The sequence below is a fragment of the Taurulus bubalis genome (assembly GCF_910589615.1).
Source record: "Taurulus bubalis genome assembly, chromosome: 2".
In the NCBI taxonomy this organism is placed as follows: domain Eukaryota; kingdom Metazoa; phylum Chordata; class Actinopteri; order Perciformes; family Cottidae; genus Taurulus; species Taurulus bubalis.
In genome coordinates, this window is record NC_136590.1 from 11316624 (window position 1) to 11334184 (window position 17561).

A 17561-nucleotide genomic window follows, 5' to 3' on the forward strand; every position below is an offset into this window, starting at 1 on the left:
CCCAGGACGAACAGACGTACCTTGGCAGGCACTGAGCTCCTCTTTGGTCTCTCTCCTCTCCTTCTTCAGGTTTGCCAGACTGCTCCTCACCTCCTCCCTCTCTCTCTCCAGACGGTCGCGCTCATCGATGTAGCGGCGCACGTCTGCCTCTGTGCGGTTTTTGCCCAGCTTCACTTCGACGGCACCGGGACACCCTGGGAATTAAAGATTGAAGTTATGTACACGTAAAACAACATCCATTATTTATCATGATATTTGCTAAAGAATGCAAAGGGAAATAAAAAGATGCATTCATTATTAAAAGAAAATCTGGTTGCACTGTAATATGAATCTGCATTCCACTGGGAAGCTGTGCATTTGACTGTAGAGGATGCAGAGTTTCACTAGAGGGAGCTGTGGTTATGTAATATGACAGAGAAAGGGAAGCAGTTAATGTGAAGGAAAACAGTAAGACCAAGATTTACTCCCTAAAAAATATTATCAGACCGTTTTTCCCCTTATGTTGAACTATACTTTCCAAATATCTAAAAAGAAAGTGTGTGTGAAAGTGCTGATAGTGATACAGATGAAGTAATGTTGTCCTCACCCATGGTATGTGCCTTGGGCCGCAGGGGGTGAGGACTGTTAGGGAGCACAGCAGTAACCGTGGGACCTTTATTGATCTGGAGCCCGGAGGAGCTGAAGGCCGGTGGGATTCCAACACCTATCCTCTTGGGGGTCTCCTGGCTTTGGGGTAAGGTCTTGACTGGTTGGTTTTGGGGCTGTGGTGGAGTGGGAGTCGGGGGGTGCTCTTGTTCTGGTTTGCTGGGAACAGAGGTTGAACTTGTTCCATTGGACACAGGTGTTGACTCAGTACTGATAGTAGAAATGACCTGGAAATTGAGGCATAAAATATATAATTAAAGCACAATATTATATAATATATAAATGTCATACAAGTAGAATGTAACGGCTATTTGTTATAAATACAGCAAATAAGTCCCTATTACCGACCTCTTTCATTTGAGATGAGGGGTCCTTCTCCTCCTCTACTGGGACTGGGGAATGTCTAGAAGTTTCTTTGGCAGGGGCTTTACTCCCACCGGCCGTATGGAGGAAGGAGCGTACAGGGATGAGGTCCAGGTAAACCCTGTTATCAGAGTCCTGTTCTGTTCCCACTGAGTCCTTGGTGTCCTGTGTGCATGTTTCATTATGTTCCTGAGGATTGTTGTCCTCACTGTCTGGCAGGCCACTCTCTTCAGCATCCTGTATTGCAAAGGAGCAGGAAGTGAGTGATGGAAAGCAGCCAGAGTCCATGTGAAAATGAAACAGAAATTGACAATGGATTAGAAAACAATACAGGGCAGAAAGCTGCAGGTCTTATTCAAAAAAACAAACACCCCCCCAGATGATTTTACTGATTGTTCTTTGCTGTCTCTGTGGGTTCATGTTGCTGTTTGGAGCTTCTGTTACCTGATTTGTTTACTTGCTCGTCACCTGCCAGCCTATTCCTAATCATTCAATATAAACTACACAATGAAACAGCTAGATTTTCCAAAACTTAAACAAGAGTACCGTATTGATATTGGAAGAAGATCAAGGAAGAATAACTCAGTTGTTTGGTTGCAGATACCTACCTCTGGATCAGCTATAGACGCCACATCATCATACAGTTCGTCAGAGCTGTGAGGGATGGAGGGTGGGGTGTCTATGTAGGTGTTTGGCTCTGAATACCTCCTCTGCATCAAGCTACAGAGACACACAGATACAACGATAAGTGCCAATTGAATATTGTGCCAAAGTATGCATGCGCCCTAAAGTGGACAGAAGTGAGGATCTTACTAAAAGGAAGTCTTGGCAGCATTGACGATGCTAGAGATCCTCTCAGCGTTGACGTAGTCGTATGTGAGCTCCTCGGGGTCCGTCTTGCTCCCCGTCTGTGACAGCAAGAGGCCCAGCCAATGGCCCATGTCTGCTGACGTCTTAGCCTGAGAGGGGAGAGGAACGAGTGGACCAAAGTGCATTCAGTACAAACTGCAACATCATGAGTTTTAAAACCAGCTCATCTAGAACTAGAACTGTATGAAGTAACACATGTTGGTTTGGCACATAGTTCTGTAATTAAAACAGGTACCTTGTTGGGGTTTGTTTTGTCTTTTTATTCGTTTCAGTAAATACTGGACTGAAGAACCATACATGTGTCAGAGCCCTCAAGACTAAACATTAAATTCCATGGCTTATGACCAAATATGCACTGTAGCAGGGTGGCACTGGAAACCTAATGGAAAAGGGTGTAACATTACCTAGTCCTCCAAATCCCAGTACATCCACACCCTTCCCACACACACACACACACACACACACACAAACATGCAGACCACCCTTGTGTGCTTACAGTACATATATTATACAGGCTAAGTTGGATATTGGATGTTAGCTGTTTCCTATAAGAAGCTGGACTCCATTTCTTTCTTTTTGAAAGATGCTGACCTTTGTTTTCTCTCCAGATACATTAGACTTGTGGTTATATCTCAGATCCAAAGCGACTCGTCCTTCTCTACAGAGTAACGCTGAGTAAGCTCTCATCTAATACAAACACAAACTTAAGCCAGTTTGTTAAACCACAGAGGCTCTATAACAAAGATGACGCCTTACAAGATGAAAACAGATAGGGCTATTTAAAAAAATAAGAAATAATCTTTGTTCACGTTTGGAGTTAATCGACTAAGGTTCTGCTGCTTGTCTACTAAACGGGGCAGTGGTGAAACCCACAAGACAGAGATACAGGAAACTGTCTCTCTATGGGTGACTCCTTGCCTAACTGTCTCTGGTTTAACTGATTCAAACAATGTATTCAGATCTAAATCCAAAACATGAGCAGAGCATCGGAAAGCACAGTGGTTGTCTACCTCTAGGGTTGCCAGTTGTGTGCCCTCCATGTTGATCCTAAAGGAGTACAGGTGCTCGGGGCTGGGGTCGGGCAGAACACTGCAGCCCCCCAGGGTCACAGCTGGCTGGCTCAATTTGTTCTTGCCTTTGTCCTGGTAAAACCATAGCTGCCCGTTCTTTATAAGGCACCAGCAGGTCCGCCATTGGCTGTTCACCAACACATTGAGGTAGCCTGACAGAGGAAAGACAAAAACGTTGTTAAATCAGAGCCAACACAGTGTTGTGGTACTATCTTGATGACTGAAATTATCAAATTATCTCTGTTTTTCATAGCTCTGAGGCCCATTTTCCAGATTGAATGCTAAATGGTGAGCACCAGCATGCATGTATAATTATGGCTATTTTTTCAATCTGAAGGCTACATAAAATATAAAATATTGACATGTTTAGTCTGATATAAAATAACTAGACATAGAGACCTTCACCAGACTGCCCCCGCTGGTACGAATACCACCCAGTGAGGGCTACAGAACAGACAGTAATTGTGTCAAAGGATAGGAACTGCACCTGAATGATATCCAGTCCATGCTTTGGGATTTTATAATCTGGCACAACATGTACAGTAGATCTCTGCTCACCTGAGGTGTCCACACATTTCTCTGGACTCTCCAACGAGGAGGGTTTTTTCTTGCCGATGTTCATGAGGTTGCTAAACTTCAACCCTGCACCATATTTCTTCTTCACTGTGGAGGAGAGAAGATTTCTTGACGTGATTCTCTCAAACCGTTTTTGCTATCAGATACTCACATCTGCACCATGTGCCTGACCCCATATTTTGGACTGATTGCATAGAAACAAAGAAATACATTGTCTCACCATCTTTGTTCTCGGGAGTCTCAGCATGGCTGTCAGTGCTGCTGCCGCTCTCTGAGGCCACTGAGTATCTCTCACTCAGTTCTCCCTGAAAGTTCAGATCAACATTGTGGTCATTTAGTAGGCGTGTTCATCAGAAATACAATTCATGACGTTGGGTATAGCCAATCAAAAGCACCACAGATGTATTCCAGAGGTTATCTGATCATAAAACAACATATATGTTCAAAGAAAGCTTACCTTTGTACAAATGAGCCTTGGCGAGTCGGACGTGCAGTGTTGCGGGTCACAGTTCTCAGCCGGCTTGGGACTGATCTCCTGAATCACCTAATGACCAAAAGGTTGTGCCAACACATTCAGACTCCTTCATATGTTTTTTTTAATATTATGAAATCATTATTAATGCAGAATGAACTTTAAAAAAAATGAGTCGAACATATGATTGTAAAACACTGCTCCACACAGTTTTCGAGTCTTACCCTCAGCCACTGCTCCGTCTGCTCCTTGCTCTGCAGGCCCAGCACGATGGCCTCCCCTCCCACCGGAATGACCTTCAGGTTGTGCTCTTTCTTCCTCACCTGCTTCTCCTTGTAGACCACACTGCAGCCGAGCAGACTTACATCCAGCAGCGGCGTCTGCTCCTTGGAGCTTTTGTAGCACTGAGAGGGGCCGAGATAACACTGACCGTTAGGATTGTACGAGGACCGACTGCAGTCACCAGCTAGCTTTAACGCACAGCTATATAGCTATTAGGGTATTTCCCGAAACATTTTAATATTTATTAAAAATAAATATTCATTTTTTCCTTGGCATGGGGGGCTTTCTCATAATTCTCAGCCCAAGTGAGGACAGAACCATAATAAACTGTCTTACTAATGCATTTGTCTACAGGTTGATTTATTGGATTCATATTTTCCATTCTAAAAATAAGTGCCAAAACAAGGACAGCATGTGACAGCTAAGTCTCAGAGAGTTTATAATCTATTCGGAGGTTTTTTTCTTTCAATGTTCCGCTGGAATAAAGAACGCTGACTCTTCATAAAACCCTCTGTGCCCATGAACTTAATTGTTGTACACTAAACCTCACCGGGGCTTTAATTCCCATTTTTAACACAATCTTGTACCCACCAGCAGGCGATGGTCTTTGATGACACATAGCTGTTTGGCCCACTGGCCCAGCCACTTCTTCCTCCACAGGAAGGCACAGATACGAGCGTCCTTCATGAGCTCAATGGACGCCTCCGCTGACGGCCACTGGTGCTGCGTTGACGATGACTTTTCTCTGGTCACTTCCTCCTCATCGTAGGACTCGTATGAACTGCTAACGGCATCCCCTTCATCTAAGGAACAGAATTCAGAGAAGTGATAAGAAACTAAAACAAAGAGGCAAAGTGTGTTGTATGTGTGGCAGGGGGGCATGAGTAGCAACAACACATGTTACACTGTTAAATGAACTTGAGCGACCACATGATAAGTCAATGACTGACTTCTTGATCTTGATGACCTTGTTCAATGGAAGAGGATTTCCTTGCAACAGCCAGGCTGGAAATGAGCTGTACTGATTGCATTGATGAAAGATGATGACAGGAAAAAGATATGATGAAAAGGAAAACAAAGAAATGAGTAAATTGATAAGATGGTATTGATTAATGACTATTGTCACAAGTCTTGGCAGGAAGTTGTTTCTCCACATGCAAGACACTGGTCATGCTGGACAATGAGGACTGAGGGCATGCTTATTGGCCCGTGCACATGCCATACTCCAGTGATAGAGAGGTAGCTACCCCTGTTGATAACAGCATAGACCACACTGTCAGAGCTCTGCATTCGCATCCAGGGCCCTGAGATGAGGCCAAAACAGTCCAGATCTACACAACATCAAAGGAAACGAGGAAGAAGAAGAAGAAGAAGAAGAAGAAATTGGGGAAAATATCCAAAGCAAAAAAATGCTTTTAAAAATACTTAATAAATAAATGCAAGAAAAGGGAAAACTTTAAATATATGACATTATAATACACATATGATACTACTGTGTAAATAATCCAGCACCTCTTAAATCATTTCATGCATATATATATATATATATATATATATATATATATATATATATATATATATATATAACTACGCTTAATATACGAGTGTATAGGGAAGTGGAGAGAGAGTCTGTAGCCTTAATTGTGTCATGAGTATATATATATATATATATATATAAGTGAAAGTTTAATTAGACTGATGGCATGATACACAATAATCATGTAGTGAAAATCAGATATTGTGACAGTCCTACTTGCCAACAATTAAAAGTGGTGTTTATTGCTCACGTCATTAATGGTAAAATGAGGTTGTCTCTGAAGAACAACAACATGTTCCCTCGGGCCGATCCACGATATTCAACCAGCGCAGCGATTCTGAAGAAATACCTTGAGCCTTTTAGCTTTCTGCATTGCACAGAAAGTTGCCATGTGTGTCACTGGGCAATTCACTTATTTACCACAGTCCAACACACTACTGCACCGTCTCAGCAGACCAAAGCTTCTTATAGAATGTGGTCGTGGTGGCTCAGCGCATGATAACTAGCTTGTGTTTGCGACTTGACGTACAACTTTCAGTGCATGAAACCGCAGAAACTGCATTTTTCCTGTTGATAGTCTGCACGTAAGCAAGTGTCACTATTGTGTACTTTCCATGATGGTTAACAGAGGTTCAGGTTTTCTAAAGAACAAGAAACAATCAGATGACTGGCATGGGAAGCTTCTAACGCATACAACTCATGTGTCATTTGTGTTGGAAAATACAGCTTCAATATGCATGAGCGGCATCTACATTTTCAAGAAGGGATTTCAAACTTTACCGGTGCGCTACCAGTATTTCCTTGATGAATATCCTTTGCAGTTGTATTGCAGCAAGAAGATAATCAAGTACTGAATCTGACAATCCTTAAACTGGGATTGTAGATTATCTTAAACAGGAATGGGGAAGAAGGAATGTAAGAAACAACTCAAGAGATTTCAGATAACAGGTACCATTATTTATTGTGAGCAAAAAAGAAAGAAACACGAGGTTGAACCAGAGCTCTTACCATTGAAGGTTTCCTCATAGGGCTGAGCCTCCTCGTAGTAACTCTCTGAAGCGTCAGTGCAGCCTGGAGCGGGGACAGCAGGTAAAGGGAACGGCTCCCGACCCATCACACCCTGACGGATGAGAGAAGGATGAGAGACGGGTGAGGACATAAAACATGTAATGTTTCATTTCAGTGATATGCCCTACAATTATACAGCCTCCATCTAAGTATGTTCAATGACAGACATGCACATCATCAACATGTGTTCTTCTCCCGGGCCGAACATGTGGCTAATCAAGCCGTCACTACAGGAGCAAGTTGGGAATTCCTCGTGTAACCAATCCTCGTCTGACCCTGTGCACTAGAGAGTTACATGCTTGCCTTCAGGGAAGAGGGTGTGTGTGAGCATGGAAAAGAGAGAAGGATAGCATGTATGTTCATTTGTGTGTGTGTGTGTATGTGTGCCCTGTGGCTGTCCTGAAATCAATCATCAGTCTGGCTTCACTTCTGTCTTTCTTGTCATCTCCCGTGTGGTAAAGACGGTCTGTCTGCCGCTTCCCACACGCTGGAAAGCACCAAACTCTCTGCTGCTTGGCTGCTGGAGTGAGTCTCAATTCATTTAGAATCTCTCCTTTACTTTTATACTCAACTGAAGTCAGTTAGTCAGCTGCACGATCCAAAAATGTATTGTGGAGACATCTGTCATCACTTTTCTAATTAAGCTGTTATTAAGTAGTGAGAGAATGTATTTGAATATACCATTTAAAATGTTAAACTGCATGTTTGAATTCAGTTTGTTTAATATAATATGATTAGTAAAAAATGTGTCAAAAACAAAAGGCATGTTTGCATTTCCCAGCATAGGCTCAGCAGTCAGGATAACGTGCAACGCTCTTGACTATTAAACGACAGGTTTGTGTTTCATCATCTATCAAATGGCAACACATTGCTGATCTTCATCTTGAAGGTTGTCACGCGCCCACCCTTCTGTTACAGGAAAAACAATGTTACAGGGATACAGTCATACAGTTATTTGGAAGACAAACACAGATTTATATTTCTTTGTGAAATTGAGCACAATGGGCTATTCTGCAGCAGATTACAAAACAATGTATTTTTTTTTTTAAACCAACTTTCCCCCAATGTTTTTCCTAGTTTGCAGTTTGTTTAAAAAGGTAGAGAATCACATAATCAGGTGTTTACATTAAATACTTAATTACTTGTCATAACTGACAATAATCTGGACTTTCTTTTTCTAACTGAAACATGGCAAAACCAGCAGGACTATTTTTCTCTAAACCAAACCACCCCCCCTGGATATTCATACATGGACAAGCCACGCCAACATGGGCGTGGTGGTGGAATAGCCACAATTTTTCACAAAAACATCACTACAAGTTTAATAACCATCCCGGCTGCCTCCTCATTTGAACACCTTGTTTTTAAACTCTCTGGTCCCAAACCCCTAGTTACTGCAGTAATTTACCGCCCTCACTCCTCACACCCCTCACTCTCCCCTCTCATCACAAACATCATCAACTCCTCACTGTCCTCTGGTCTCATACCCTCCCCACTAAAGCTTGCTGCTGTCACCCCTGTGTTGAAAAAACCTGGTCTTGACCCTGACGTCCCCAATAACTACCGGCCCATCTCTAACCTCCCCTACCTGTCCAAAGTCCTTGAGAGAGCTGTTGCATCACAACTCAAGTCCCACCTCAATCTCAACAATCTCTACGAAGCCTTCCAATCCGGCTTCCGTTCAAAACACAGCACAGAAACGCCCTACTGAAAATCACAAACGATATACTTCTCTCTGCGGACTCTGGCTTCCTCACCATCCTCATCCTTCTTGACCTCAGTGCCGCCTTCGACACTATCAACCACTCCATCCTCCTCTCACGTCTCCAGCACTCCCTTGGTATAACTGGCACTGCCCTCTCCTGGTTCACCTCGTATCTCTCAGACCGACATCAATTCATTGCCATAAATAACTGCAAATCCTCCACCTCCCCAGTGGCCCACGGTGTACCCCAAAGTTCCATGCTTGGTCCCCTTCTCTTCATCATTTACATCCTCCCCCTTGGACAAATCATTCGTCGTCATGGTCTTGATTTCCATTGCTACGCTGACGACACCCAACTCTATTTCTCCTCTAAGACCATCACCTCAGTCACCCACTCCACTCTCACCTCCTGTCTCACTGATATAAAATCCTGGATGCAGCAGAATTTTCTTAAACTCAATTGCAATAAATCTGAAATGCTCATCATCGGCCCTAACTCCCTCACCCGTTTAGCCCAGACCTTCTCTCTGAACATTGATGGCTCCATCGTCACCCCCTCCACCCAGGTCCGCAACCTCGGCATCATTCTCGACCCCACCCTCTCTTTCCTACCCCACGCCAACCACATCACCAAAACTGCCTTCTTTCACCTCATGAACATTGCTCGCCTCCGGCCTTCCTTGTCCTCTGCCACCACTGAAATTCTCATCCATGCCCTCATAACATCCAGACTTGATTATTGCAACAGCATCCTCTACGGCTCCCCCAACAAAATCATCAACAAACTTCAGTATGTTCAGAACTCTGCCGCTCGACTGCTCACCTCCACCTGCCGCTATGACCACATCACCCCGGTCCTACGCAACCTCCACTGGCTCCTGGGCAAATACAGGATTGACTTTAAAATCTTACTCACCACTTACAAAGGCCTAAACAATCTGGCCCCTCCCTACCTTTCAGACCTCCTCCCCCTTCACGCCCCTACCCGTTGCCTCAGGTCTGCCAATTTGAACACTCTGAAGACCATCAAGACCAAGCCTCGGACCTGGGGTGACAGGACCTTTTCAGCTGCTGCACCTCCCCTCTGGAACGCCCTCCCCATCCACATTCGTCAAGCTCTCACCCTATCGTCATTTAAGTAAGCCCTCAAAACACACCTCTTCAAACTCGCCTTCACCTGCTAACCCCTGCTCCCTACCCTCCACCTGTTAACCCCTGATCCCTACCCTTCACCTGCTAACCCCTGCTCCCTACCCTCCACCTGCTAACCCCTGCTCCCTACCCTCCACCTGTTAACCCTTGCTCCCTACCCTCCACTGCAGGACTAATTCTGTTGCAGCTTCACCAGTTTTTTCTTATTTTATTTTTTTGGGATTGTTTGTTTTGTTTCTATATTTCTGTTTGGTTTTGTTCTGTTTTGTCTCTGTCAAGTGTCTTTGAGCATCTGGAAAAGCGCTATATAAATTAAATGTATTGTTATTATTATTATAAAGACGTTGAATGCTCACTTTCCTACTCAAACTGAAACAGTATGTTGAAACAGAAACTTTCCTTCAGTTGGAATTTCTTATTTTATCTCCTCAACCTGTGACCTCAACGCTCAAGCTATCATATCCATGGTGCCAAGCAGAAGATGGGAGATAAGTTTTGTCTTGGTACATACTAGAACTAAAACAAAAATCTGCAGCTGCCAGTGAAGATGAAATCGGTGCATTCTTTCCAGTAGAAAGAGAACATTATGATGATGAGATTGATGAAGACCCATACAGGGAGAATTCTTGTTACAGGTACAGGTATCCCCTCCTCTTACATATTATTATGTCAAATTATTTCATCTATTCTGTTAAAAACATGAAGGAAAGGTCACCTGAGGACGCAGCTCCAATATTCATGAAGCAGAAGTCTGTTGCTGAGTATACTTTAAAAAAAGTTTTTCTCTCGTGAACTCTGTGAGACCCTACGAGTTGAATGGCAACGAGCGATTTCTTAACTATGTCGAATGTTTCCTCCCACCACTGATCTGAACACGCTGTCTGTATTCCTTCATATTCACTGTATTTCCCCGAAGGCTGTCACATTCTCTGCAAGATCATAGAAATATGAAATGTAACCCTTGAAGCAGAGAAGTTGCATTTATCATGCAAAGCGTGCCGGAGGGAGGATGGCTGTGTGGACATCTCAAAGCATCTCACAAGATCAAAGGTTTATATCAGTGTTTAATTAAGGGGGATATCAGTTGGTCAAAGCTGCTTCCCTTCTATGTCTGGAAGGGAAGCACTCTTCCTGCAAAATTATGAAATCAACTTTGGGAGTTTGTTAATGTTTAGTAGAAAAGAAAAGAAGAGAAAATAGGCAGTAATATATCATGTTTGGTGCAGGTTACAACCTGTGGCAGTAAAGTGGTAATAGAGGTACTGCGTCATCTTAGATTTACAGATCAACAGAATACTGAAAAACAAATCGGTTTGTGTAAAAACCACAACATTATCATTTCTGATGTGGGCTGTCGTAAACAGAGGTGTCAAAAGTATTCACATTCATTACTCAAGTAGAAGTATAGATACTAGGGTTTAAAAATACTTCTGTAAAAGTTGAAGTATCAACTCAAGCTTTTTACTTAAGTAAAAGTGTAAAAGTACTGGTTTAAAAACTACTTAAAAGTATAAAAGTAAAAGTAATGTAAGGGGAATGTTTTTTTTTTCCATTAAAGACAAACTCTTAAGCCGCGTCTCAGGGGCCTATAGCGCACAACTCCACATCCCCCAAAACAATCATTTTTATAAAGGCCATAATGACTATAATGTTTTAAAGTGTTATGTTTAAAAATGTGGGATGCACTAGGCTACCCGTTTCAGCTGCATATATGCCCATTTAAAATGATCACATTTTATTACAATGCAAATACATTAAAGTACCATATGTGTACTACTGAGCATTAACATGCGTTTCATGGAGCGGAAGACATGATAACTAGTTGCCTATAAGTATTGTAATAGTGCAAAATAGGCGGCGACTCCGACACAAACACTTAAAGCTGTGGTTCTCAAACTTTTTCTGTAAATAACATAATTGTGTGACTCATCTGTGCTTTTATAAATAACAGAATAAAGAAAATTGCAATCACTTTCAAGTAAATCAGATTGCCCCATCAGACAATGTTTTGTGTAAGTTCTATCTGTGCAAAAAATTACTCATATTTAGTTACTACTAAATAGCTCATTGTAGAAAACAATAAACGTTAAAAAAAAAATTGCCAAACAAAACAGAATGAGTGCAGATATGTGAACCATCACGTTGTATCAGTATTAGTGGCTGCAGTGACAGTTCAGAGAGCTGCTCCGGTGCGAGGAAAACTCCGCTGCTCCTCACAGGAGAGCTGCTGTTGCATCTTCACCCTGGGAGCGTTTAAAACGCAGATGTAGCGGTCTACTTTTCACGCGACATATTTTTCGACGCTCTCTGTCCGCTGGTGTGTGTGCTCAGCGCTCACCTGTGGGCAACGGGGCGGAGAGTTTTGTGTGTGTGTTTTTGAACGATGACAAGCCGGAGTGAAAACAAACCAAAATTAAATAGTAACGAGGCTATTTTTAAAATGTAGGGAGTAGAAAGTACAGATATTTGCGTGAAAATGTAAGGAGTAGAAGTAAAAAGTCGCCTGAAAAATAAATACTCCAGTAAAGTATAGATACCCAAAATTTCTACTTAAGTAAGGTAACGAAGTATTTGTACTTCGTTACTTGACACCTCTGGTCGTAAACCATAACCAGGGAATTCCCTGCTCGCGAGCTCCTTTCCCATCATATCTAACACATGTACAGTCATTTATAGCAGATGCAGTTAGCTGTCATAATAACTTGTGTCATGTCATGCTGCTCATTCAGACACAGTGACGACAAGTTGCTTGTGTGATTAGCCCACATGCCACAGCGTGGAGGAAAGGATCCCAAAGAAATGAGTGGGACACAGATGTTATTCATCACTGCGGATTAATGAGTAACATCAGTTATTCGTTATGGAGCTGTTGAGGATTTTTCATAATGCAAGTATCAGCAAATATCAGAATGTAATATGAGTTACAGTTTTCTCTCTTGAAAATGATGCAATGCCAAGCAAACATAATTTAAAAAAAAAAAAATCACTGGATTAGAGCATACTTGTTATACTTGTTATCTGTGTCACTAATAAAAGCTGCATTAGGTTTAGGTGTGCCAGTACCAACGCCTTAGTTTGGAGCAGCCTGGCTCACTGGTGCACCAACAGTTAAGTGGGGAAGAGACATATTTAATGACATCAGTTACACCTTCAAAAAGCCATGAGAAACTTCTATATGTTCACTTCTTTGGCTCTAACTACTGTATTTATAGACCTTTTTAGCACCACAAAACAAAGAAGCCCACACAACCGAGCCCCATAAATACTGTACGTAAGGTAAAAAAGGGACAATACGGCTTGATTGGCTTTTTAGGACTAAGCTGGACGATGCCACAAATCACAGTGGAGAGTGGAATTAAGCCAGTTTCACAATGATGAAAGTAAATAAGCCTTTGGATCAAGGGATCCAATAAATCTTATTTGAATGACAATTAAAGAGTTTTTTGGGATAAAGTGAGACGAAATGTACGAGAAACAGCCACAAACATTGTAACAAAAAGTGATTCCTCTAAGAAAAAGACCGTAAAGTATTAGTGCGAACACACAACAGCACTGACAGTGTGTACTGCTCCTCGGTGAAAGAAACAGCAGTTCAGGCATCTGTTATTAATTAAAACAAAGAGCCAGGCATTCCAGAGCAGGAGCCCCCCGACCGCCCACCCACCCTTATCTCTATCTTCTTTCTTTTTCTCTCACTCACCTCCAAAAAAGAAAAAAATCCGCCTCTTGTTTGGGCCAAGGCTAAAGAGTACAGTGAGCCATTCCTCAGACCAGCTGGACTGATATTAAACATGCCAGGTGTGTGTCTGTAAGTGTATTTATTTTTGTCCCTGTAGACTTTACAATCACTCCAACGCTCCAATAGTCACTTTAATCCCTTTCTTTCACTTCTATCTCACTCACACACACACCCTCACCACAGAAACATTGGGTAGAAGGAATGGATTGAGGAGTCAGAGCATAAATAACAAAGTAAGGAGAGGGGGTGGCGGAGGAGGAATCGGGGTGTGGTGGAGGGGCTTTGAGCAAATAGTGGGAAAAAGAGCCCAAAAAACGAACAGTCAGAAGAACATGGAAAATCCCTGCTTTTCATGCCAAGAATCTGGCACACACACACACACACACACACACACACACACACACACACACACACACACACACACACACACACACACACACACAGACACACACACACACACACACACACACACACACACACACACACACACACACACACACACACACGAGAAGGTAGTGATATACAAATAATCATCTCTGGAAAGTCAGATTTAGGAGAACTCTCTGGGCTTTTACTGTCTCTCCACCACTTGCGTCATACTATCTGTTTGATTTGAAACACTTGTTAGAGGAAAACTATTCAAATATTACTTAAAGCATGAAGGAAAATGGGAGAAGAAACAAGCCATAATGACATATTTTGTCATGTGATTGATTTGTTTCCCATTATGTTTTCTTCTTGGGAACACTTTAACCTCCTTTAAACCTCCAGATTTTGTCTGGATGTTTATGAACAAAACATGTATGACTATAAATAAAGAAAATACATTTGTAGAACTGAAACAGTTCATAAACAGTATTTAAAAAGGGGCAGTGCTGGCAGATAACGTAATCATGAATATTAACCTTTTGAACACTGAGGCTCATATATGGTTCTTTTTTTTACTTCTGTACTTTGATCAAGTAGTCGTATGAACCCCATTGCGTTATAGTACTTATATTATTTTATATGAATTTATTTGTGAATAAAATGTATATTTAAAAAAAAAAAAAACTTTTATAACATATTTTGATGATAACTATTAATGTCCAGCATGATCTAAGCTAGATTTCCCAAAAATGTCTTCCCTCTTGCTGTGTGACGTGTTTTTAGAAATGTGGGGAGTAAGTCACAGGAAGCGGATATGTGGGACAGAGAAAAAAAAAGGAACCTCCGGCCGACTTGTCATTTTACAGGTACTAATATGGAGTTCGTAAGAATTGTGAGTGCTTTGTTAGACTCCCATAAGCCCGTACGGTTACTGAGATGTGTTTGTTAGGGAAATCCAACTTTGTAAAGGGCAATTATCATGGATTTGGTGAAATCTTACGGCCGCTGCGGCAAGCTGATGGAGCAGCAGTATAGTCAGCGAAGTTTACATAAGTACTTCAACTTAACGGTTACTTTAATTATGTTTTACACCATATGTATCTTCTCACAAGGGTTGCGGAACTGTAGAACTTTAAATGAAGTTAAACAACGATGTGGTTCCGGAGATAATTAAGGAAACGTTCAAACAAAATAAAAACATTTTTTGTCCGATAATAGGCGCAGCGGCGCTGCTTTGCCTTGCCGTGCTCAAAAGCAAATACTCGCCAATTACTTGGCCAATTATATTGCGGTTATGATAATCACCGGTTGCTAGCAGCCACACTACCACTCAGTGTGCATGTCAACAGTTTTCCTTTCCCTGCCTGACGCTTGCAAGTGGCACAGCTGCTATCTATAGTACAACTCTATTTTCAGACCATGCCGACAGGACGGAATGGAGCCTCACAAACTTTTATTTACTCTCCAGTTCTTGTGGAAAAAATGGCTACACGACCTTGAGTCTCATTCTGCATTGTGACTTGAGAGCCTGTTTTAGGAACAGAACAGATCCGGGTTTCAAGAGATCATGGAAGTGCCTGAAGGCCTGGCCGTCAACGAGGATATTAATGCGGAGAATGCAAGCCTTGGTCTGGAGAACGGAGAGCACCAGGCGGGCTGGGTGAGAGTGAGGGTGGAGCAGAGCTGGTTCACTGTGCAGCGGGCTTTGCTGGCAAAGCACAGCAACTACTTCTGTGCCCTCTTTCACTCTGGGATGACAGAGAGCCACCAGGACGAGCTCTACCTGAAGGGAGGAGTGCGTGCGAGGGGTTTCCTCATCGCCCTGGCTGTCTGCAGGGGCGAGGCCCCTCCCATCAGCGACCCGGATGAGCTCGTAGAGGCTGTGGAGTGCGCTGCATTCCTGCAGGTTGTGTGTTTGGTGCGGCATCTTTGTGACATTATTGACTCGGACAACTGCCTCTTGCTATACCATGCAGCCTCCATCTTTGGGGTGCATGCACTCTTTCACAATGCTGCTCTTTTCCTTTGTGATGCTTTTGAGGATTTGAAGGAAGCAGCTGAGAGTACGATTCCTGAAGACCTTCTTCAATATTCTCAATCGTTGTCTCCTGCTACTTACATTGCTATCGGCACGCACTCTCCTTCAATGGAACTGCTACAGGACTCTTTCAGGGTCGTTTGCTACCTTGATGAAAAAGAGGGAGACTGGAAGCATCTGACAAACCTCCCAACTCTCTGTAGCACCGCCATGGCTGGAGTGGCAGTGCTCGACAATCGATTGTACATTGTAGGGGGAGTTTATGGTTACGGGAAGGACACAGTGGACAGCAGCTTTTGCTACAACCCTGACTCAGGAGTTTGGAATACTCTTCCAGGTCCTCAGCAACTACGATATGACTTCACCCTGCTGGGACTCGAGGGCCGACTCTACGCCATCGGGGGCGAATTCCAAAAACGGACAGTTTCCACAGCAGAGAGTTTCAACATTGAGAAAGGAGAGTGGACGTTCATACAACATGCGCCCAGACCTGTAGCATCTGCAGCGTGTGCTGTTGCGAGACGGCGGATGTTTGTTTGCTTCTGGAAATCACCGGACATCACAGATATCTATGAATACATACCAGTAAAAGACGAGTGGAAACTTGCGACCACCATGATCAAAGCTCAAAGCTATGGTCACTGTATGGTGGCCCACAGAGACAATTTATATGTGATGCGCAACGGGCCTTCTGACGACTTCCTGCGCTGTCTGATGGACTGCTACAACATCACGACGGGCCAGTGGACAGCCATGCCGGGACACTACATCAACAGCAAGGGGGCGCTGTTCTCTGCAATGGTAAAGGGGGACTCAGTGTTCACGGTGAAACACATGCTAACTCTGGAATACACCATCGCTGGGGATAGATGGAAGCCCCGCAGGCAGATGAAGGGGTTTCCAAAGAGTGGTTCGCTGTGGACGTGTTTACTCAGGCTTCCCAAGACGGGACCAGTTAGACCACAGCTGGATGCAGAAGGGGAGGAACAAGAAATGCCTTCGCCAGACAAATCTGAGGGATTATTGGAAGCTCTAATGGAAATGTGATATTACTGCTAAAAAGCAATGTTTTGTGTTTTTGAGGAAGGAGAATGGAATTATATATGTTTGTTTGCTTCTGGAAACCAGCAGACACCGCAGATATCTATTAATACATCGCGGTGGAAGATGAGTGGAAACAATGTTTAGTTTTTTAGGGTTTCTAGGATAAAATACAAGTCTAAGAATAACAAAAAAATAATACTGATACTAAACGATTCTGATGGCACAGTGACTCAAATGTTCTTCGTTTCAATGCATTCACTTTCACATGGACTCACACACACGCACACACACACACACACACACACACACACACACACACGTTCTGATTAGCAACAGCTGCTACTGTAGTTTATATTAGGGGAGGCCACTGTGCATGTGTGTGTGTGTGTGCAAAGTTCAAAGGCTCTGCCGGGATGTTCAAAACCTCTCATTCTCTACGTTGTTCCTGAAGTCACACTGAGCCAATACAGGAGCCACCGGCCTCCCAGTCGACATAAAACACACCACAGCTCTCACACACTCTTGGATACTAACTTCCTCAGGTTTGCTGGCCCATGACTGATTAAATACCTGTTTCTGTGGGAGAATACATTTCACATAGCCTTGAGCTTGTGACTCTGAGGGTTGTGGG

The 17561-nt window shown here is 43.0% G+C and overlaps 2 protein-coding genes across 2 annotated transcripts in view; one reads left to right on the forward strand and one right to left on the reverse strand.

Moving 5' to 3' along the window:
- afap1l2 (actin filament associated protein 1-like 2) overlaps positions 1-17561 on the reverse strand; it is a 35878-nt gene that overhangs the window by 1157 nt on the left and 17160 nt on the right. Inside the window, exons 5-17 of the mRNA XM_079237391.1 lie at positions 6824-6935; positions 5526-5609; positions 4870-5081; positions 4221-4400; positions 3982-4068; positions 3745-3829; positions 3507-3611; positions 2889-3100; positions 1822-1967; positions 1617-1728; positions 994-1245; positions 587-872; positions 21-194 (exon numbers count right to left, since the gene is read on the reverse strand). Coding sequence (XP_079093517.1) covers positions 21-194; positions 587-872; positions 994-1245; positions 1617-1728; positions 1822-1967; positions 2889-3100; positions 3507-3611; positions 3745-3829; positions 3982-4068; positions 4221-4400; positions 4870-5081; positions 5526-5609; positions 6824-6935 — 2047 coding nt within the window. The remainder of the gene's footprint in view (positions 1-20; positions 195-586; positions 873-993; positions 1246-1616; positions 1729-1821; positions 1968-2888; positions 3101-3506; positions 3612-3744; positions 3830-3981; positions 4069-4220; positions 4401-4869; positions 5082-5525; positions 5610-6823; positions 6936-17561) is intronic.
- On the forward strand, positions 15416-17017 carry LOC306753515 (kelch repeat and BTB domain-containing protein 13; the record flags this gene model as incomplete). The annotated part of the gene is made up of 1 exon (XM_079237392.1): positions 15416-17017. One exon carries the CDS (start codon positions 15416-15418, stop codon positions 16931-16933), a length of 1518 nt encoding a protein of 505 aa, XP_079093518.1. The 3' UTR covers positions 16934-17017.